Source organism: Penicillium maclennaniae (genome assembly GCF_028827695.1).
Source record: "Penicillium maclennaniae strain IBT 15551 chromosome Unknown utg000006l:1.0-2513246.0:1.0-2515036.0, whole genome shotgun sequence".
Classification (NCBI taxonomy): Eukaryota; Fungi; Ascomycota; class Eurotiomycetes; order Eurotiales; family Aspergillaceae; genus Penicillium; species Penicillium maclennaniae.
In genome coordinates this window covers 1,788,514-1,805,720 of record NW_026623218.1, presented here as the reverse complement: position 1 = coordinate 1,805,720, position 17,207 = coordinate 1,788,514, and the positions used below count along the sequence as shown (strand labels likewise).

At 49.6% G+C, this 17,207-nt stretch overlaps 7 protein-coding genes across 7 annotated transcripts; 3 read left to right on the top strand and 4 right to left on the bottom strand.

Annotated features, from left to right (window-relative positions):
• Positions 1-355: 355 nt before the first annotated feature.
• On the top strand, positions 356-1,475 carry N7477_006941 (zinc-dependent alcohol dehydrogenase family protein; the record flags this gene model as incomplete). The annotated part of the gene is made up of 2 exons (XM_056968604.1): positions 356-523; positions 573-1,475. 2 exons carry the CDS (start codon positions 356-358, stop codon positions 1,473-1,475), a joined length of 1,071 nt encoding a protein of 356 aa, XP_056821400.1.
• Positions 1,476-2,980: 1,505 nt separating this feature from the next.
• On the bottom strand, positions 2,981-4,104 carry N7477_006940 (uncharacterized protein; the record flags this gene model as incomplete). The annotated part of the gene is made up of 4 exons (XM_056968603.1): positions 2,981-3,556; positions 3,616-3,693; positions 3,747-3,966; positions 4,061-4,104. The coding sequence occupies 4 exons, from the start codon at positions 4,102-4,104 to the stop codon at positions 2,981-2,983; spliced, it is 918 nt and encodes a 305-aa protein (XP_056821399.1).
• Positions 4,105-5,048: 944 nt separating this feature from the next.
• Positions 5,049-6,845, top strand: N7477_006939 (uncharacterized protein; the record flags this gene model as incomplete). The annotated part of the gene is made up of 4 exons (XM_056968602.1): positions 5,049-5,333; positions 5,408-5,467; positions 5,525-5,724; positions 5,819-6,845. 4 exons carry the CDS (start codon positions 5,049-5,051, stop codon positions 6,843-6,845), a joined length of 1,572 nt encoding a protein of 523 aa, XP_056821398.1.
• Positions 6,846-7,175: 330 nt separating this feature from the next.
• Positions 7,176-9,479, bottom strand: N7477_006938 (WD40 repeat domain-containing protein; the record flags this gene model as incomplete). The annotated part of the gene is made up of 1 exon (XM_056968601.1): positions 7,176-9,479. One exon carries the CDS (start codon positions 9,477-9,479, stop codon positions 7,176-7,178), a length of 2,304 nt encoding a protein of 767 aa, XP_056821397.1.
• Positions 9,480-9,787: 308 nt separating this feature from the next.
• N7477_006937 (uncharacterized protein) lies at positions 9,788-11,169 on the bottom strand (the record flags this gene model as incomplete). Its single annotated transcript, XM_056968600.1, has 2 exons — positions 9,788-11,019; positions 11,073-11,169. 2 exons carry the CDS (start codon positions 11,167-11,169, stop codon positions 9,788-9,790), a joined length of 1,329 nt encoding a protein of 442 aa, XP_056821396.1.
• Positions 11,170-13,480: 2,311 nt separating this feature from the next.
• N7477_006936 (uncharacterized protein) lies at positions 13,481-13,930 on the top strand (the record flags this gene model as incomplete). Its single annotated transcript, XM_056968599.1, has 1 exon — positions 13,481-13,930. The coding sequence occupies one exon, from the start codon at positions 13,481-13,483 to the stop codon at positions 13,928-13,930; it is 450 nt and encodes a 149-aa protein (XP_056821395.1).
• Positions 13,931-14,507: 577 nt separating this feature from the next.
• Positions 14,508-16,944, bottom strand: N7477_006935 (Zn(II)2Cys6 transcription factor; the record flags this gene model as incomplete). The annotated part of the gene is made up of 2 exons (XM_056968598.1): positions 14,508-16,524; positions 16,718-16,944. 2 exons carry the CDS (start codon positions 16,942-16,944, stop codon positions 14,508-14,510), a joined length of 2,244 nt encoding a protein of 747 aa, XP_056821394.1.
• Positions 16,945-17,207: the final 263 nt, after the last annotated feature.

The following is a 17,207-nucleotide window of genomic DNA, read 5'->3' as shown; positions in this document are numbered from 1 at the left end:
CCAATGGGGATTTCAAATCTTGAGATGTTTCTGATAAATCACCACCCAGAAGACTTAATGGGTTAATGACCGCAAGCCGATTCTGAAGCCAAGAAGTTACGTAATTTGACACTTGCAGAATGGTTTTCCTAATTAGGAAGTTCATTTTCCAAATAGGGAATCTGATTTTCCTAATGAGGAATATCAGATTTGATGCCTAAGGGAAGTGTATAAGCCGATCAGAAAACTTTCTCATCACCCAAAGTATTTGAAGGACCCCTTCTGCCCTCGAGATTAACTTTATTATTCTCATATTGTTTGTTCTCAACCCGATCGACTCAATAAAAACAGCGATCAATTCTCTTCAAGTTCAAAAATGGCGAGACAATGGATTCTGACTGGTCAAGAAGGCTTCGAGAAATCCCTCGAGTATCAAGAGGGACTTGATGTTCCATCCGCCGAGGAACTGGGGTCTCACGATGTTCTGGTAACCATGCATGCTGCAAGTCTGAATTATCGCGAGCTGATGATCGCTGGATCCGTGGTATGTTCTCGACGGCTCATAACAGCAAGCTACCGCTAATGTGAGGCAGGATCTCACTGGACCAATCACGCCATCGGTGATCCCAGGCTGCGATGGTGCAGGTATCGTCACGCACGTAGGATCCTTTGTGACGGAGTTCTGTCCTGGAGACAGAGTTGTCACATACGTCGCACCCAAGCTGGCCGAATCTCGTGGCGACGATGCTCTCCCGAGTATCGCCGATGCCATGCAGTGCAGGGGTCAGGGAACTGAAGGAACACTCCGCTCTCACGGCATATTCTCAGAGGCGGGCCTTGTCCACGCACCAAAGTCTTTAGATTATCTTCCTGCAGCCACCTTGTCTTGTACTTGGATCAGTGCGTGGAACGCTCTCTTTGGCTTGAAAGGCCGGGAAGTAGGTCCTGACTCATGGGTACTTGTCCAAGGCACAGGTGGTCTGAGTATTGCTGCTCTGCAACTCGCTGTCGCAGCCGGTGCTTCTGTCATTGCTACAACATCGAATGAAGAGAAAGCAGCTCGACTTAAGGCTCTCGGTGCGACTCATGTTGTCAATTATCGCAATAATCCTCAAGGGTGGGGCGAGGAAGCCCGAGCATTGACACCTGATGGAAGAGGATTCGACTTTGTTGTTGATGTTGGTGGCAATGAAACTCTACCCCAGTCCCTTGCGGCCGTGTGCGTGGATGGCATCGTACTGGTAGTCGGTGGAGTCGGGGAGAGCAAGGACGCAGTGCCCATGTTCGCGGCCCTTATGCACACATGCATTGTCCGTGGATTTCTGGCAGGAAGCCGCAATCAATTCCGAGACTTGGTCCGCTTCATTGACGACAAACAAATCGTGCCCGCGGTTGATGACATGGTCTTCGAACTTGCGGAGACTAAGAGCGCGTACCAGCGCCTCAAAGAAAAGAAACATTTCGCAAAGGTTTTGATTAAGATCGATCATGCTTAGAGCATCTTTGGTGTCACTCAGATTAGCATCCCGGAATTTCTCCTGAAATTTTCCAGTATGATACAGATGTTCAGATATAGCATGGATCAAAATCAGTTTCACCATCTCCTCACAGCATTCCTTTCTCGAGGTGTTATTTGAAAATACTATACCTATTATGCTTACTCTGCGCCTGAACCCATTTCTTGGTAGTATTTTAGTATGGTCGTAAATAACAGCTTAAATTGGTTTCTGTGTCAAACTCGTGTAGTCTCAAGGTTTTTAGAACGTTGATCATGCAAACAAGCCAAACGGACAGATGCCTACTCGTTTTGAGACGTAGCAGGATTTAGAATCCCCTTTTCTGCCAACCACTTATCCTTGATTGACCATTACGAATAAGTGAACTGAATAGACACATTACTGGTGGATAATGTCTCTTTGCTTCTTATAACAGGCTTGGCATTCCAATAGGAGACTAGCATCTACTGAACTTACTGGTTGTGCCTATCCTATCATTGGACCTATGTGAGATCTTACTGTACGCTGGTGTTCAGATAGCTTTTGAACGCTGATCTGTTATTACCTACGAGGCTTTAACGATTCACGGATCGTCGACACTATTGATGATGTTTGGTTACGTGATTCAAAACGTCCAATCAAGATCGTTCAACGTGGCAGTATCTCAGTGTGTGTGCTGTTACATTTCACTTCTTCTTGTCTTCCTTCAATTCATCAGTCCTTTTCTGACTGGTCTATAAAGTATCGCGAAATGTTACTTTCGTACTTCTGTTTGATTTCCTCAGCAACTACCTCAGATGCCCTATGTTATGAGCGGAAATAATGTCAGTTAAGCAATCAACATTATAGTAGCGAAATAGTAGGCAAGACCAGGGGCAGTTACTTACCTGAAGTGTATCACTGTGAGGGGCCCCCAAGGAGTATGATAGATCTGAGGTTGAACAGCCTTCCTCTATAATCCCTCGTAAACTCGGATGCCTCTGGCTAGGCGTCCAATTAGCAACTATCATGAACATTAGCTATAAGATCTCCGCTTGAATTACCGCGCGTTCATAGACGAGTCCGGCTTTGATAAACGAGCTAGCTTCAGGAGGACCGATTAGTCCCCACGTAGGGTAGCACCTGTCTAGGTTTCTTGATTCGCGCGCCGCTAGCGGTATCCGGTCCTCCCGGCATATTGCCAAGATGGCATTTTAAAGTCACAGATCTTCCAAGGATGAAAAGGCGTGAGTATAATTGAGGGACTTGATTGAATCGCTTCTCCACCAGTGTGGTAGATGGCCGGGGCCAAAATCCGTCCTCCTCACAGACAACGCGTCTTCTCACTATACCGGAAGAAAAGAAAAACTCGTTAGTAACCATAGGCACGGTGTTCAACGGAGCATGGGGATTGACCCATGGGTGATGCGTCACAATATGGACCAACAACCGGCAGCTTATGTCGTTCACCTACGTTCCCCATCCGATATACGCTGCAAGTATGAATTGATCAACTACCTCACGACCTAAGCTCTTCCAAAGCTGAACCCCTTCAGAGTTCCTACATTCTGTCCCAGCTGCAAACCAGAATTGTGAGAACCCGAGAACGTCGCATTTGACACATTGGCGGCCCCATTATCCTCCTCCGGAAGAACAATCTTGGACGCCCACTGGGTAAGAACCCGAGACACCTTCTTGAAATCCTTGTCATCCTCGCGGTCGTACTGGCTCAGCCGGAGCTGATTGCGCGCCAGGCGTTCAGGAGGAGGAGCGTCGGGACCTCGGGCCAACGCCTCATCCACGATCTTGACGTCCTGGCCGGTACCGCCCAGCTTGGTCCCGGCTCCAGCATAGAACCCTTCCACCTCGAACTCAGCCCCTGCTTGCTTGAGCTCGGCAAAACGCTGGGGAATGCCACTCAGGCGATTTAACCGGTCTTTCAGGTCTGACTCGCTGGGGACCTCCGCCTGAGCAAGCTGGAGATACTTTGTGGCGGCTGCTAGCGAGCCCGGCTGGAAATGAGGGGTTCCTAGTAGTAATATACCGTGAACATGACCAATGAGCTCTCGCTTCCTGGGATGTTCGGCGGCTCGGATGAGGGCCTAGACATGAGAATGTCCTAGGTTAATGGGGTTTCCCGTAGACAGCTAGGGTAACGTACGTTCTCTAACACAACGCCCCCGAGACAATGTGCAACGAAAATAATCGGTCTCTCTTCCTGTTTTGCTTCGTCAACCAGCTGGATCAAGAGGCACCGGCGGAGCAGAGCGGAGCGGGGAAGACAACCTTTACTTTCTCAGTTCGATGGTCCATCAGCTCGTTGATCAGGTCGTTGGAGATGTCTGTGATCTCGTCGTCCTCGCCAAAAAAAGGACCAACGGTCGCTTCATACTCAAATGACAGGATACACGCGTCGGAGATTTTACCCGCGAGGAGCTTTTCCGGCCAGAAGACATCCGCCTCGGATGTCCACGGTGCTTGATCGCCGTGCAAGCCGTGGACAAACACAATACTATCGGGTGTTTTGAGGTAAGTCCGCTGATTTCGAAGGGTTGGGCCGGGCTCGAGAAAGAGATGGGGAGCGACACAGATCGGGGCGATCTTACTCAACTTTGGCATTGGCCGGTTCCCTAACCGCTCGGATAGACATTTTGAAGATGGATGCAGTGGGAAGGAACGCTCGCTAGATATGTTGCCAACAAGCAAGCAATTGATAATCCTTTGCGACTCTTTAAGGGTTATTGACTATACCACGTAAAGGAGGTGAACGGGGCAAAGGGGTGACGACATACGACTAGAAGCGTGGAAAAATTCGCAACCAGGCGAAAGAATTTCCCTTAAGATTATTGCTTCCTACGTGTTTATAAGTCGAGGGGCAGGCGCTCGCCTGTATTTTGTCATTACGAAAATTACGGAAAGCGGCTGAAGCACCAACGCCTGGTCATACCTCGGCGCCGAGCGAGTCACCCACATGGAGGTGCTGGCTGACGTCTCCCCGGTATGCTCGCCGGGACAAGGAGGTCAGCCACTCCGAGCACTCTTGAGATAGACGGGAACCACTCACTCCCTGACCATTGATTCTCAATGGCCGACCTGTGCATGTGGCAGAGAATGGAAACCGTCTGGGCCTTGAGGCAGAGGAACTGTCTGCCGAGTGGACGAGGAACATTTTCACCTTCCCGGTTTCCGCTGACGGGGCCATGCGAGCCGCACGGCCTGGGGCGGGGCTGCTGACGGGCATCGGTGTCCCCGAGCAGGGACCGCAAATCCCTGCCCTGCGGGTTGGGATTCATACATTTGGGTGTCCAGGGACGACGTGGGAGCGCGGTATTTTTACACGGTTCTGAGACCAAACGGGGTTGGTGGGGAAAAACATGCGGCTGAGAGCCTGCAAGCGTGACAGCTGTGGGACGCTCGATTGGACTTCCGGATCTCTCAGCCCAACTCGACTCCCCGGGAACGCAGGGAGGCGCTGGACGGTGCTGGCGCATGAAATATCTGGCTTTCCTGCGTCCAAATCCAAACCATCATTCCCAGACCTCCCTCACACAGTCAATCGTGCTCCAGCATTCGTCTTTCCAGGCTTGCTCCAACATGGCCACCACGAGGAACGTCGATGCGGCACCGGCGTCCGACATCGCCCAACTCTGGCAACGCGCAGTCGAGGACTATGAGAAACAGACCAAGAAGTCCCTCCACCTGGCCCAGTTCAGCAACATCGACCAAATCATGAAGGGCACGGAAGGCTTGTCGAACGAGTTTAAGGATTTCCGGCATGACCGATCGAAAACAGACAATGTGCGGACTGCATTAAAGAATAATCTATGGCTGATTCAGAAGGTTGTGAATACGGTCGAGGTGGTTGGGAATGCGGCATCGGTATGTTCTCGGACAGGGAATGACTAGCGGGGACGCCGTGAAATCTTCATGCGGAGGCTGATGATGGTGAACAGGCGTTTCCCCCCGCAATGCCAGCCAGCTTGATTTTCACGGCTTTTGGACAGGTCATGCAGGTACGAGACGCCAGTTGATACCGAAATAACGATGTTCGTTTCTGATAAGGCCCAAAGTCTTTTGCCTCGGTGTCCGCCGACTACGACAAGGTCATGGCGTTTTTCGACTTCACGCATCGCTTCTTCGACCGGCTCTCCATGATAGAAGACAAAACTCCCCAGCAAGCGCCGTTCCAGCGATGCGTTGTGCGGGTCTTCTCCGGCATGCTGACCATTTGTTCCGTGGCGCAGGAATATGCCGAAAAAAAAAAGACTCAGTAAGCAGCTTTTTCCTTAATCGCGCTCTCTGGTTTTATCCTGCTTCCAGCGGGGTTGATCAGATTCTCTCATCTGAGAAAAGTGGTTTTCCAGTTTGGTCGATGGATCGGATGGGGCTCTTTCTGGTGCCATCGAGGAGATGGAGGGAGCCGTCAACGAGCTGACGCAAGCCGTTGGCCTCGCTACGCTACGAACCGTCGAGATCCTAGACGACATCGTCCAACGAATGAACGGAAACGTCGAGTTCCTCGTAGCGCAGGTTACCGTCATCGATGGACGAATGGAGGCCATCAAATCCGACACGGGGACGATCATCGAACACACCCAGGCGCTGGAACTGAAACAGGACGCCATGCTTAAGATGCTGGACGAGCAGTCGCGACTGTTCAACGACGCGGTGCAAAGTTTCGAGTATATCCAAATGGGGTCTAATCTCCGGCAGAGCTTCCAAACCAGCTTGCTGAAACTGGACGTTGTAAGGCTCCGGCTGACTCGGTGGGGTCAGTCAGTGGGACTGGCGAATGTGGACGACGGCGACGTGAAACAGCTCCGGATGACGAATCTCGCTCCCGAAGATCAAGAGCAGGTCCAGGATCTTCTGGCTCAGATTCTGGAGCTCTTTGCGGAAGCTGGGGCGGCGTCGAAGCGATTGCGACGACGCAATCCCAACTTGACAGTGTTGGACCCCGCCAAGGAGCTAGATGGCGTCTCAGCCTTACTGCACCAGAAGATGGACGATCTCGCCAAGAAGCGGCAGGGAAAGTCGGAGTTGGAGCGGGACCAAGCGACTATTCTCTACGAGGAGAAGAATTTTGCCCGGCTCATCGAGGACATCGGCGAATTAGTGGACGGTTTGGTCGAGCTTTTCCCGGGCATTCAGGAAGAACAGCGCAAGTTGTGTGAAGAAGAGGTGTCCGGGTTGAACGCGAACGAGGGCGCTCTTTCGCTACTGAAGGAGGTCGCTGCTGGCCAGGACAAGCTGCTGAGTGACACGGTTGTCAAAGTCATTCAATCCACCACCACCTATACCAACAGCGTGGTGTTTTCGGGACCGAACTCGGGCTTTCAGATAGGGAACAATTCCGGCAAGATCAGTGGGGTTTGCTTCGGCGGTTCCTAGTGAACAGAACACCTTTTGTGCATATGAACATCGCTTTCAGCTCATCTACCAGCATGACCCTAAAAATGCATATAGTATTCCTGGTGCCCATATAAGACGCAAAACAACTTAGAAAGAGGAAAGTGGTTCGAGAATCGCAGTGCAAGGACCGAGAGAAATCGATTGATATAATCTCCACGCAGCTGCTACAAGAAGGAACAACAGACAAACCAGCCCACCAATGTTGATCAACCGCATCGGACCTGACCCTGACAGAGACTGAATTTTCAACGGTCAAGTGAAGCCGCCTGGTTGACTCCAACCTCTCTCCACCGACTTCCAGCCAGGTACCTAACCCGCTGTTGGGCGATTGCCTTCATTGCTGAAGTGTTTCCAGTATTGATGTAAAATCCGTCGATCAACGTCGAAGTTAGCAACTACACCAGTTCTGGATCCAACAACTACTTGATCGCCGAGCACATCACAGGGACAAGCCTGGAAATCAGGCAACAGCCGAAGGAAGGGCATGGTCCCATAGTATATCCACTCTCCTCTGACATAGAGGTTCTGTAATAAATCCGGATCCGACCTCACTTGCAGTTCCTCCTCCTCCTCCCCTTCCTCCGATGCGGTGCTCTCAAGTGATATTGGTCCAATGGCAGTTTCAAGGTAGCGGTTGCCTGCTGCGAATTTCACGTCATACACCTGCTCTAACGTCTTAATCTCCTTCCATGGCCGAGTCGACTTGATATGACTAGCGACAGCGCGTCCCAGAAGTTTTGAGGCTTTGAGCAGTTTTTTGATGTTCCAGACCTTGATGGTCTGATCATCACAAACTGCTGCGATCTGCTGGCTGTCTGATGAAAAGGCCACTGAGATGATTGTGGTGTTTGCATGAACCCCTGTTATAAGGGCCACCGAGACCGCAGTAACGATGCTCTCGAAACCGCAGTCTAGTGTCTTCTGGAGGTCTCCCGTGTTGGCATCCCAAAGCTTGATTTTTCTATCCTCGGAGGCTGATGCAATGAGCTTGCCGTCAGGTGAGAAGATCAAAGTGGTGACTTCGGTATCGAACATAAAGTCCAACCCCGTCAGGGACCCAACTTTGTTTATGTGGCCTGCCAGTGTCTTCTTAATGTCACCTGTGGTAGGATCCCAGAGACGAATCTTGCCGCTCTTATGGCCTGTCGCAATCAGCTTGCTGTCCGGTGAGAAGGTGACAGCGTTGAAATCATCGTCGCTCTCAAGTGAGTTCTGCAGGTCACCTGTGGCAGCATCCTGGAGGTTGATTGCATCGCCGGACCCCGAGGCGATCTGCCTGTTGTCTGGTGAAAAGAGCACAGCAAATACTGCGTTATAATGGCCTGCTAGTGTTTGCTGGAGATCGCCCGTGGCAGCATCCCAAAGCTTGATGGTGTGGTCAGCAGAGCCTGACACAATCACCTTGCCGTCTGGTGAGAATGCCACTCCTACAACCCTCCCTGAGTGGCCCACAACATTCTGAGTGGCACCTATGGTGGTATCCCAGCGCCTGATAGTGTTATCAGTAGAGCCTGTAATAATCTGCTTGCCATTTGGTGAAAAGGCCATGCACGTAACGCGGTCCGCCTGGCATGCTAGCGTCTTCTGAAGATTGCCTGCAGCATCCCAGAAGATCATGCAATCGGTAAAGCATGCTGCGATCTGTTTACTATCGGGTGAGAAGGCCGCGGTCCAGGCGTCAGGGTATGCCAGTCTCTTCTGAAGATCGCCTGTTGCAGCATTCCAAAGATTGATAGTGTTATAAGAGGCTGATATGATTTGCTTGCCATCTGGTGAAAAGGCCACAGTCCACACCCTGTCTCTGTGGCCGACTAGTGTTTTCTGAAGGTCACCCGTGGTAGTATCCCAGAGACAGACTGTGCCCTCAATGGAGCTTGATACAAGCTGCATGCTGTCTGGTGAGAAGGCCAGAGCTAAGGGTGTGTCTGGATGGTCTGCAAAGATCTTTTGGAGGTCTCCAGTAGCCGCGTCAAAAAGGATGATAAATTCTTCATCATGATACCGACCGGTTGCTGCGATCTGCCTGCAATCCGCCGAGATATCCAGGGCGCGGGCGCTAGGGGGCAAAGGATCGCGCTCTTCTGTTGACTGCAAGTAGACACAGCGCTGACGGTCGCCTGTGGTGGTATCCCATAGCATAACAGCGCCCGGCCAAGAGCATGACATAATCAGCTTGCTATCTGGGAGGAAAGTCATAGCTGTGATCTCCTCTGAGTGACCTGAAAGTGTTTGCTGGAGGCTACCTGTGACAGTATCCCAGAGCTTAATTATGCCATCCCCAGAGCCTGATGCTATCTGCTTGCCGTCAGGTGAAAAGGTAATGATCCTGACAGTTTCCAAATGGCCTGCTAGTGCCTGTATCAGAGGCGTCCAACTGTCCTCCATGGGAGGAGCTCTTCTCAGCCATACAGGAATTTTGTGAAGGTTTCCGCCTTTCACAAGACTTGACTCAGGACTGAAAATGATGGCAGAGCTGTAGATTTGTAGCGGCCAGTGCGACAAAGTGTGGTAATGTCGCAACAAAAAACGCATAGCATCCTGCACCAACGCCAAAGCTTGACAGTCGTCCTTTGTCAATTTGATTAGTAAAGACGTAGACGTCCGAGAAAACATTTGAAACCCACTTTCAATATTTCTTCCAGTGTTCTCAACGAGTCAATGGCCTTTGGGAGCCTGTCCAACAGACTTAAGCATTCTAGCCATTCCAACAACTTTGTGTGTAGGAATACGCTAACTTGGCTCTTGTCGATGTCGTTGCTCGCGTTCATTAGATGTGACACCCAGAATATAGCCGCATAGTCCACGCGAGACAGTATGCCATTCCTTGGTCCATTTTCCAAAGCTTCTATGGAGCCTCTCGTGGCATCGGGCCGCGGCAGGTCGACGAGGTTGGGCTTGAGACATTCAGATAGATAGGACAGTCAGGCGAGGACAATTTTTTCATGTCCGAAGCGTCCATGAGAGTCGAGTATAGACAGCCCATTCTCTCCGGCCAAGTAGTCTCGTGCTGACTGATGAACAAACTCGATACTGTCATCGCGCAACCGGATAAATGAAGCACAGCAATCGACCAATGCTCTAATGGTGTCCTCATCATCGCTTAGGCCGATCACACTAGCGACTTCCTCGACTTTCAAAGGTCGGTATACCGTCATCATGGCTTTGAGCAGTCGCATACACTTCTGTACTTCAGCCAACTCGCCTTCGTTGAGCTGGTTCAATACCCGATCATAAAACGGATGCAAACCCGGCGGCAAGCTCTGAACTGTGGACAGAGCGTCATCTCGGCAGACACTTTCGAGCGCCTTGCATACCAAGCTGACCCATAGGAAGGTACCTTCCGATCTTTCAGTAAGCTCGGTCTTCATTTCGCTCTTCAGGGTCGCTCCATATTTGTGCTGGCGACTCAGCTCCTCCACTTTCGAAGTGATATAAGCCTCCACAGCCCCTGAAACAGATTGGGAATTGTGTTCCCCATCCAGATTAATTTGCACCTGGTCCTGACCAGCCAATAATACCCTCTCTGCGCCGTCCCATGGTCGACTTGTCAACATCCACTTGATCTTACAGGGATGATCCAGTCCCTTTCGCACGATGGATTTGAGAAATTCAACCACGTCGTCATCCTGACACTCGTCAAGCGCATCAACGACCATATATACCCGAGAGTACTTACACCGGGCCAGCATCTCGAAAAGAATGTTCCACAACGATTGCCACGAGGTGACATCCTCACTGAACGTCTCCTGTATGGTGTCCCACCGGCGATGGAGTGATTCTTTCAGCTCCGTTTGCTGATTCGCCAGCTGCAGAATCAACCCCTTGAGAATGGCTTCCAGTGTATTGAGCTCGTAGTCGGCATTCTGGCAGAAGGAATAAATCACCGCGGTGGACTCATCCTGCGCCCGGGCGAGCTGCTCGATCAGACCGATTGACAACATGGTCTTCCCCTTCCCAGCGCCTCCCTTAATCCAAAGCAGGCCGACGTCGTCCCCATTTTCCCAATCTTTGTACTGCGGATCTTCAAGAATCCACTGAATGGACTGGTGAACCAATCTGTCCTTGCTCTCTTTCAGGCGATTCTTCACAGCCAGAGAGTCCGGGCAGCGCAGAGCGTGGAGACAGATTCGATCGATGTCTTCGGTGGTGTACACTAGAAACAGTGTTTAGCCTCCCTACAGTCAACTGGAACTCTCATGGAATTACCCCGCGCCACGTGGAATTCTGCTGTGATGGAACCGGAGTTGTTTCCAATCTGGAGCCCATGATTAACGGCATTAAAAGTAGCGGATGTGGCCATCATCAAAGCGCTCTCTGAGGCAAGATTGTGCTGGAGGGAAGTAGCGGCTCAGCCAGCTGAATGAGTGACCTGCCTTCAATTGCTAGGTGATGGGGGCATTGTGCAAAGTACGATGTGTTTGTATGTAATATGTGGGTAACACCTCGCCGTCGGTTTTACTAATTGAATTGGGACAGCTCAATATGTTCCCCACTCGTTTGATTAGTTTCCAGGCCCTTCAATTAATCGCTCTTTACCTAATGGGTCCACTAGTTCTCATTCGCTACATGCATACTAGTCTATGCCGATTCAGCTCGCTTTGACGGAAAGGATTCGGAGTTTCCGCCGTTGGGCACTACCAGTAATGCGAGGTGAGATTCAGTCTGTAACGAATCCAAGAGCTAAGCACTAGTTGGGTAAACCATCTCTCGAGCGGGGGGTCAGGGTGAATAATATCAACCAACCAACAAACCGACTGTAAGGGGATTTGTAAAGAAATTGATATTCATATCCTTTTTCTACTGTAAATTCGACGGGCAGAAAAGTAGCAAGTTGCGTGTCATGCGAAATACCACAGTACAAATACAGTGGCACCGCAAATGTCTGTAACCCCCCCTTGTTGACCGCTAGACGCACCGCCTTCCTATTATAGCCTACCAAACCCCTAAACGCGTACAGCGGAGTCGCATATAGCGTTGTATATAATATTTTCATCATTAACCACCCCAATATGCCTCGCACAAGGGCTGGCTTACCAAATATTACTCATTGATACAAAAATTATGTTTATTGGAGGTTTCCATTGGTACAGCAGAATTCGTGGCAGAAAAAGGGCGGTCAGCTAGGGGGTCACAGACTTTTGCGGTGCCACTGTACGTATGAAACATGGCTGTACAGTATACTGAATTTGGCTGGACAAAAAGAGAAAGTAGAGGCTCTGAAACTCCGCCATCACGATTGGGCTCTCTACTGAGTCTCTACGAAAGAAAGCGGGTGTACGCATTCGTAATACTCTGTAAGCAAAGTCCTCCTTCGGTAGTCACTATATTCTGGCCTGGTTGAAAGGCTTGTGGCATAAACGGGAATGAGAAAGTAGATTGTATAGGTTGGATTAAGTGAGTGATTGTGGTTCTTATCGTGTACCTAGTTGTATGCTAATGTGGTTTTTACGGGGTTCGTCATCTATACAGTGCCAGGCAAAGAATTTTGCACACAACCCTGCGCTGCTACATAATATTCTGCTGCAAAATATTAATTCTAATCATATGATTGGTTTAAATCCCGGGAACTGACTAAAACCAGTAAGCGGTATCTAGACAGCGTGTGCAAACTTCTTGCCTGGCGCTGTAGCCCGTAGAGTATTAAATGCCCAAATATTTGTGCGACAGATTTTAACCACTTTTGCATGCGCTCATACTTAGGCGCACCTAGAAGTCAGTCAAAGCCGTCATTCATATGGTTTCAACAGACTGCTCATAATGGTTATTTATGCAAGCGCCTGCACACTTTGTTTACAAGGAGACCTAATCGAGCTCCTAGGCACAATGCATCTGTTGAACTCAATTTGCACAATACACAGTGAATGACTAGGCGCATAAAATCTTCGTTAACTCCACGCTGAGTCTAATACGTCAGGTCTGTGTCATGGAATATTACAATTTCGCATAAGCTTGCCGCGGACAGTTAAGTGGGTTTAAAAAAATTGAACGCCCATGCTGTGTGAAAGATTAGATCCTCAAGTTTATATTGAAAATGACCTAGCGATCGCCACCCAAGACCTTTTTGACTTCAAGCCGTTGAATACAGTCGGTCGGTTGGTTGGTTGGTGATGTCATCTAGTTCATTACATCCCATGCCCAACGTAATTTCGAAAACTGTCATCCCTTGACACTAAATACATCGCCCTCAATAATTCAAGCTGCTTGTGTACGAAGCCCAAATGACGAGTCCATCGAAAGCTAAAATCAAGGAGGTTCTATTCGTGTGATTGCACGCTGCATTACCTTCGATGATAGATACGAGTGCCAAGAGTGCACCTTTCTAAGGACATGATATTACATGGTCATGAGCCAAAGGCCTAGACTTTGGTCCCCGTCTCTCAAACTATACATGCGAATAGATCTTCATCATAGATCACGGTTCGAACTGATATGCTTCATGGCTGAGGTTGTCAGTGGTTAAGGCTAGGTCAGACGCAGCTCCTCTCTCTCTCTAACGTAAATTTATTCATACTTCCCATCGCCTACCAATCTAGTGAACCCAGCTCTCATTCCTCTGCAAGTTGTGCACAATAACACCCAGAGCGATTTATAACAAGCAGACGACGACCAAAAATATGACGAAGCGATTGCTCGTACTAATAGGTCTTTTGGCTGCAACCACCGCGCCCGCTACTGCGGCAGCCGTATCATTCCAGAAGGCATCGCTTACACAGACCAACCGCAATTGTGACGGTTCTGTCATTCCTCCGCAACTGACACAGACCTTCGGTTTTGTCGAACTTGTTTCTGCTGGACCAAACCAACTTGTCGCTGTTGCTGTCCTGCTATGGGGTACCCCTAACGCAGCTTATAATGTCCGTCTAATCCAGGTCAAAAATGGAGCAGCCGTGGACTGTGGGTCCTGTGCGACTGGAGGCGGGACCTTGACGACGAACAACCTGGGCATTGGAAGCACTTATGTTCAACAGGCTGTTAGCCCGGGTGCAACAGCTGCGTGGGTGGACCTGAATAATAAGCAAGATTGTGCAGGTTTTTATAACATCGCCCCGCTGCCAATTGCCTGAGATGATGGTTTGAGATATAGTGACGATATCGAAAAGCTTTCTGATATTTAGTCGTGATTTGTGAAAATCTGTCGGGCGTTTTGTTGGATTCATCGACGCGAGGCACAGAATGCTGAAATTCACGGGGAAAGAGTTTGCAGGGCTGCCTCTGTAATCAAACACATGAGTTTCTTGGCGGTCAACATAATCAAATTCATAGAATATCAACAACTACAGTCTGACGGGATCTTTAGGCGAGACCATGATGATCTAGACAGCGTTTTAAATCCATAATTATCGTATCTATGTTCGCTTCTCTATAATGTGTTTAGAGAAGCCATAGACATACAGTTCTGAGGATAGTGTATGGAACTAGGTAATTATTCCATAGAAATTCGTGTGTGAGACTATACTGAATTTAGCCATGTTAGAGGTGTTTTATACATAGCTTACCCTTTACGTACTGGCTGAGCAATGCAGGGAGGCCGGTGTTGGCAATCTATGGATTTTAATCTCTTCTATCATCGCTAAAGCAAGGAGCAGGGGCAAACAAGAAATCACATGCACCACTGAGCAGAGAAGAAATTAGCCCTATAATTTATGGAGAGCCATATCCCTCCCAAGAATTTAATGATATCACCCCGTTGGAGATGCATTCGATATCGGTATCCATCATAAAATTGCTAGGAAGAGTGAAAGATGCGTGCAGTTCACCATGTGGGAAAGTGTTGGCGGTCAGATGGGACAATTCCGTCTCTGACACCATGTTGGATAGTGACTTCAACAATAGATCGAAGGACTGAGAGTGGTTGTCCAACATATCTGACCCATAAAGGGGCGCTAAGATGTTGCCAGCAGTAATATCGGCGGAAGTCGGTGCTGATGCCTGGGCAATGACTGCCGTATTTGACGCACTCTGATTTTGAGGCGTAATTTGGGTCCAACCAAGGTTAGTTGGGCTGGAACAGAACTGCTCCCAAATATCCCGGAGAGTGTTCGTGACAGGGCCAAAGAAATGGCCAAGCGTCTCTAGATTCTGGATTGCCATCGGCAAGACTTTACGCGCGGCCGGGGTTGGGGGACACACCGGGTTCGCCAACACAAAAGATAAAATACATATTGCGGCGTCCCATTGATAACGAAAGACTGGTTTCCACCCAGATAATAAATCTGTTTCAGACAGAACCTGGTTCAAGATGTGGGTCATAACAACAGCGTGGTTCAAAGCAGATATGCTATGATTATCCGACAGTGGAGTGAGGAACGCGCCACGTGGACGGAAGCGAATAAAAGGGCGGAAATTGGCAATTTGCACGTGGTGATATATAATTTCCAACAACAGCCGTTGACGTTGTAGCCAGAGGGGGCTAGCGGGATCCAGGTCGAGTGGTGTCCGATCCGTAGAGAAGGGTTGGCCTGAGCCTTTGCGTTGATTTTTGAGTAAAACTGGCACAGTCGGCACCCAGTCGTACATTGTACGTAGATCTCGGCTCAGTTGGTTCCCGAGCAATTCCAGATTCGGTGGATTTTCGTAGATGTCCTGTATGCCTTTTCCTTGTAACAAGTCAGTACAGTGCGCACCGAAGGAACCGTGGATTCTGCGCGCCACAGCCGTGAAGTGGATGAAATGTACGTGGAAGCTCAGCCAACTTATGTCCTCTTGAGAAGGAGATACCGAAACCGACTTTGGAACATGCAATCGATCAATGATGTCTGTAGGTATCATACTGTGGACGTCATTCACGTTGATCAGCCGTGAACGACCAAGGGTCATCGAGATGTGGCTATCTAATTGGTACAGGGTCCACCAGATCCGAGAACCTAGACCTGGGTTCGTTTGTGGAAGAGGCCCTAGGGGCGGAAGATGCAGGTGCAGCATTTGAGCGATCCGGATGGCCAGGCCGAGGAGTGCATGCGCCGAGTTCAGATTCGCAGTGTTGTACACATAGATGATGCAGTATATTTGGCTCTGCAGTGACATGATCGAAGGATACTCCAGTGCATCCATCAGAGCGTGTTGACTTCGAATGTAGAAAGTATGCGCCGCAGAATCAAAGTGCGTAGCTTGCGATCCTGTCGCACCGCTCATCATGTCCTCATCATTGACCAGAAATGTACTACCATATTGAATACACACGGCCAACAGGCTGTAGACCAGAGCGGACGGCTGGCGTTGGGTTTGACCATTTGATACGGTCCAGAGAGAATCATAGTACTCTTTGAAATCCTCCTCCACAATGATAGGATACACACAATGATAGGCCTGCCAGAGAAGAACCAGAAAGTGCTCTTCTTGCTCTCGAGACAAGTCCTCAACCTCGGAGAATCGCAGACGAAGACGCTTTACCTGTGGGATACAAATTGGAAGGACAGATCCTGAAAGCAACGGATTTGACGATCCGGCCATGAATCGGTTCAGGCGCATCACCATGCGTTGGGAGGCAAGCGGACCGTAGTGAATATCCTGGCTTGTTCGCGATTCTCGATCATCAAGACCATCCCACGTCATGCGATACGAATCGGGTGTCTCCGTGATTGCTGCAATCAGAGAAGCGTTCGGATGTGCGAGACCGGCAATCTGGCGTGTCTGAGGTTTGGCGCATAATGTAACGTCCCTGGTTGATTCTTCTTTAACCTTATCTATCTGTGTCTGAAGTTCTTTGAGTCGGATTCGCAACCGATGTATTTCCTTAGTCATCTTTTGTCAACTTCTTCCCGCTGGTGTCAAGGGTGTAGAAGGGCCAAGGGGAAAGATCCAGGTTGGTGGGGGCCAAAAAAGAGCCCTTGGATAGGTGAGGGCATGCTTACCGATTCGCGGCAGGCAGTGAACTGATTTCAGAGTGCCTGAAATCACTGGAATAGCCACCATGTTCGCGACAATTCTGGCAAGGTCTTCTTTCGTCGCATTTGATACGATTGAGACGACACCAGTCGCAGGCTTGCGCAACCTGAGCACGCTTGCGCCTGGCCGGGGCAGCGGTTGCGCCGGTGGGGCACTCGAGGGTATCGAGATTGGCGGAGAAGGTGGAGAACATGGCTCAAATAATCCTTGGTAAGGTGGAGAAATTATTGCGATCAATAAAAGACGCCAGGGAGCGGAAAGATGGGGGAGAAGGAAAGCGAAGAGTGAGGGATTCGACTAAACAAGCCACGACCGGGTGAACCAGTTCCGTCCATCACGATCAAGAAGAATTTCAAGCAGGATGTCACAATCAAGCCGAATAGACAAGTCCAGGAAACAAAGAGTAAGTAGATTTTACGAATTGAACAAGAGACAATCAACAAGTATGAAATATTC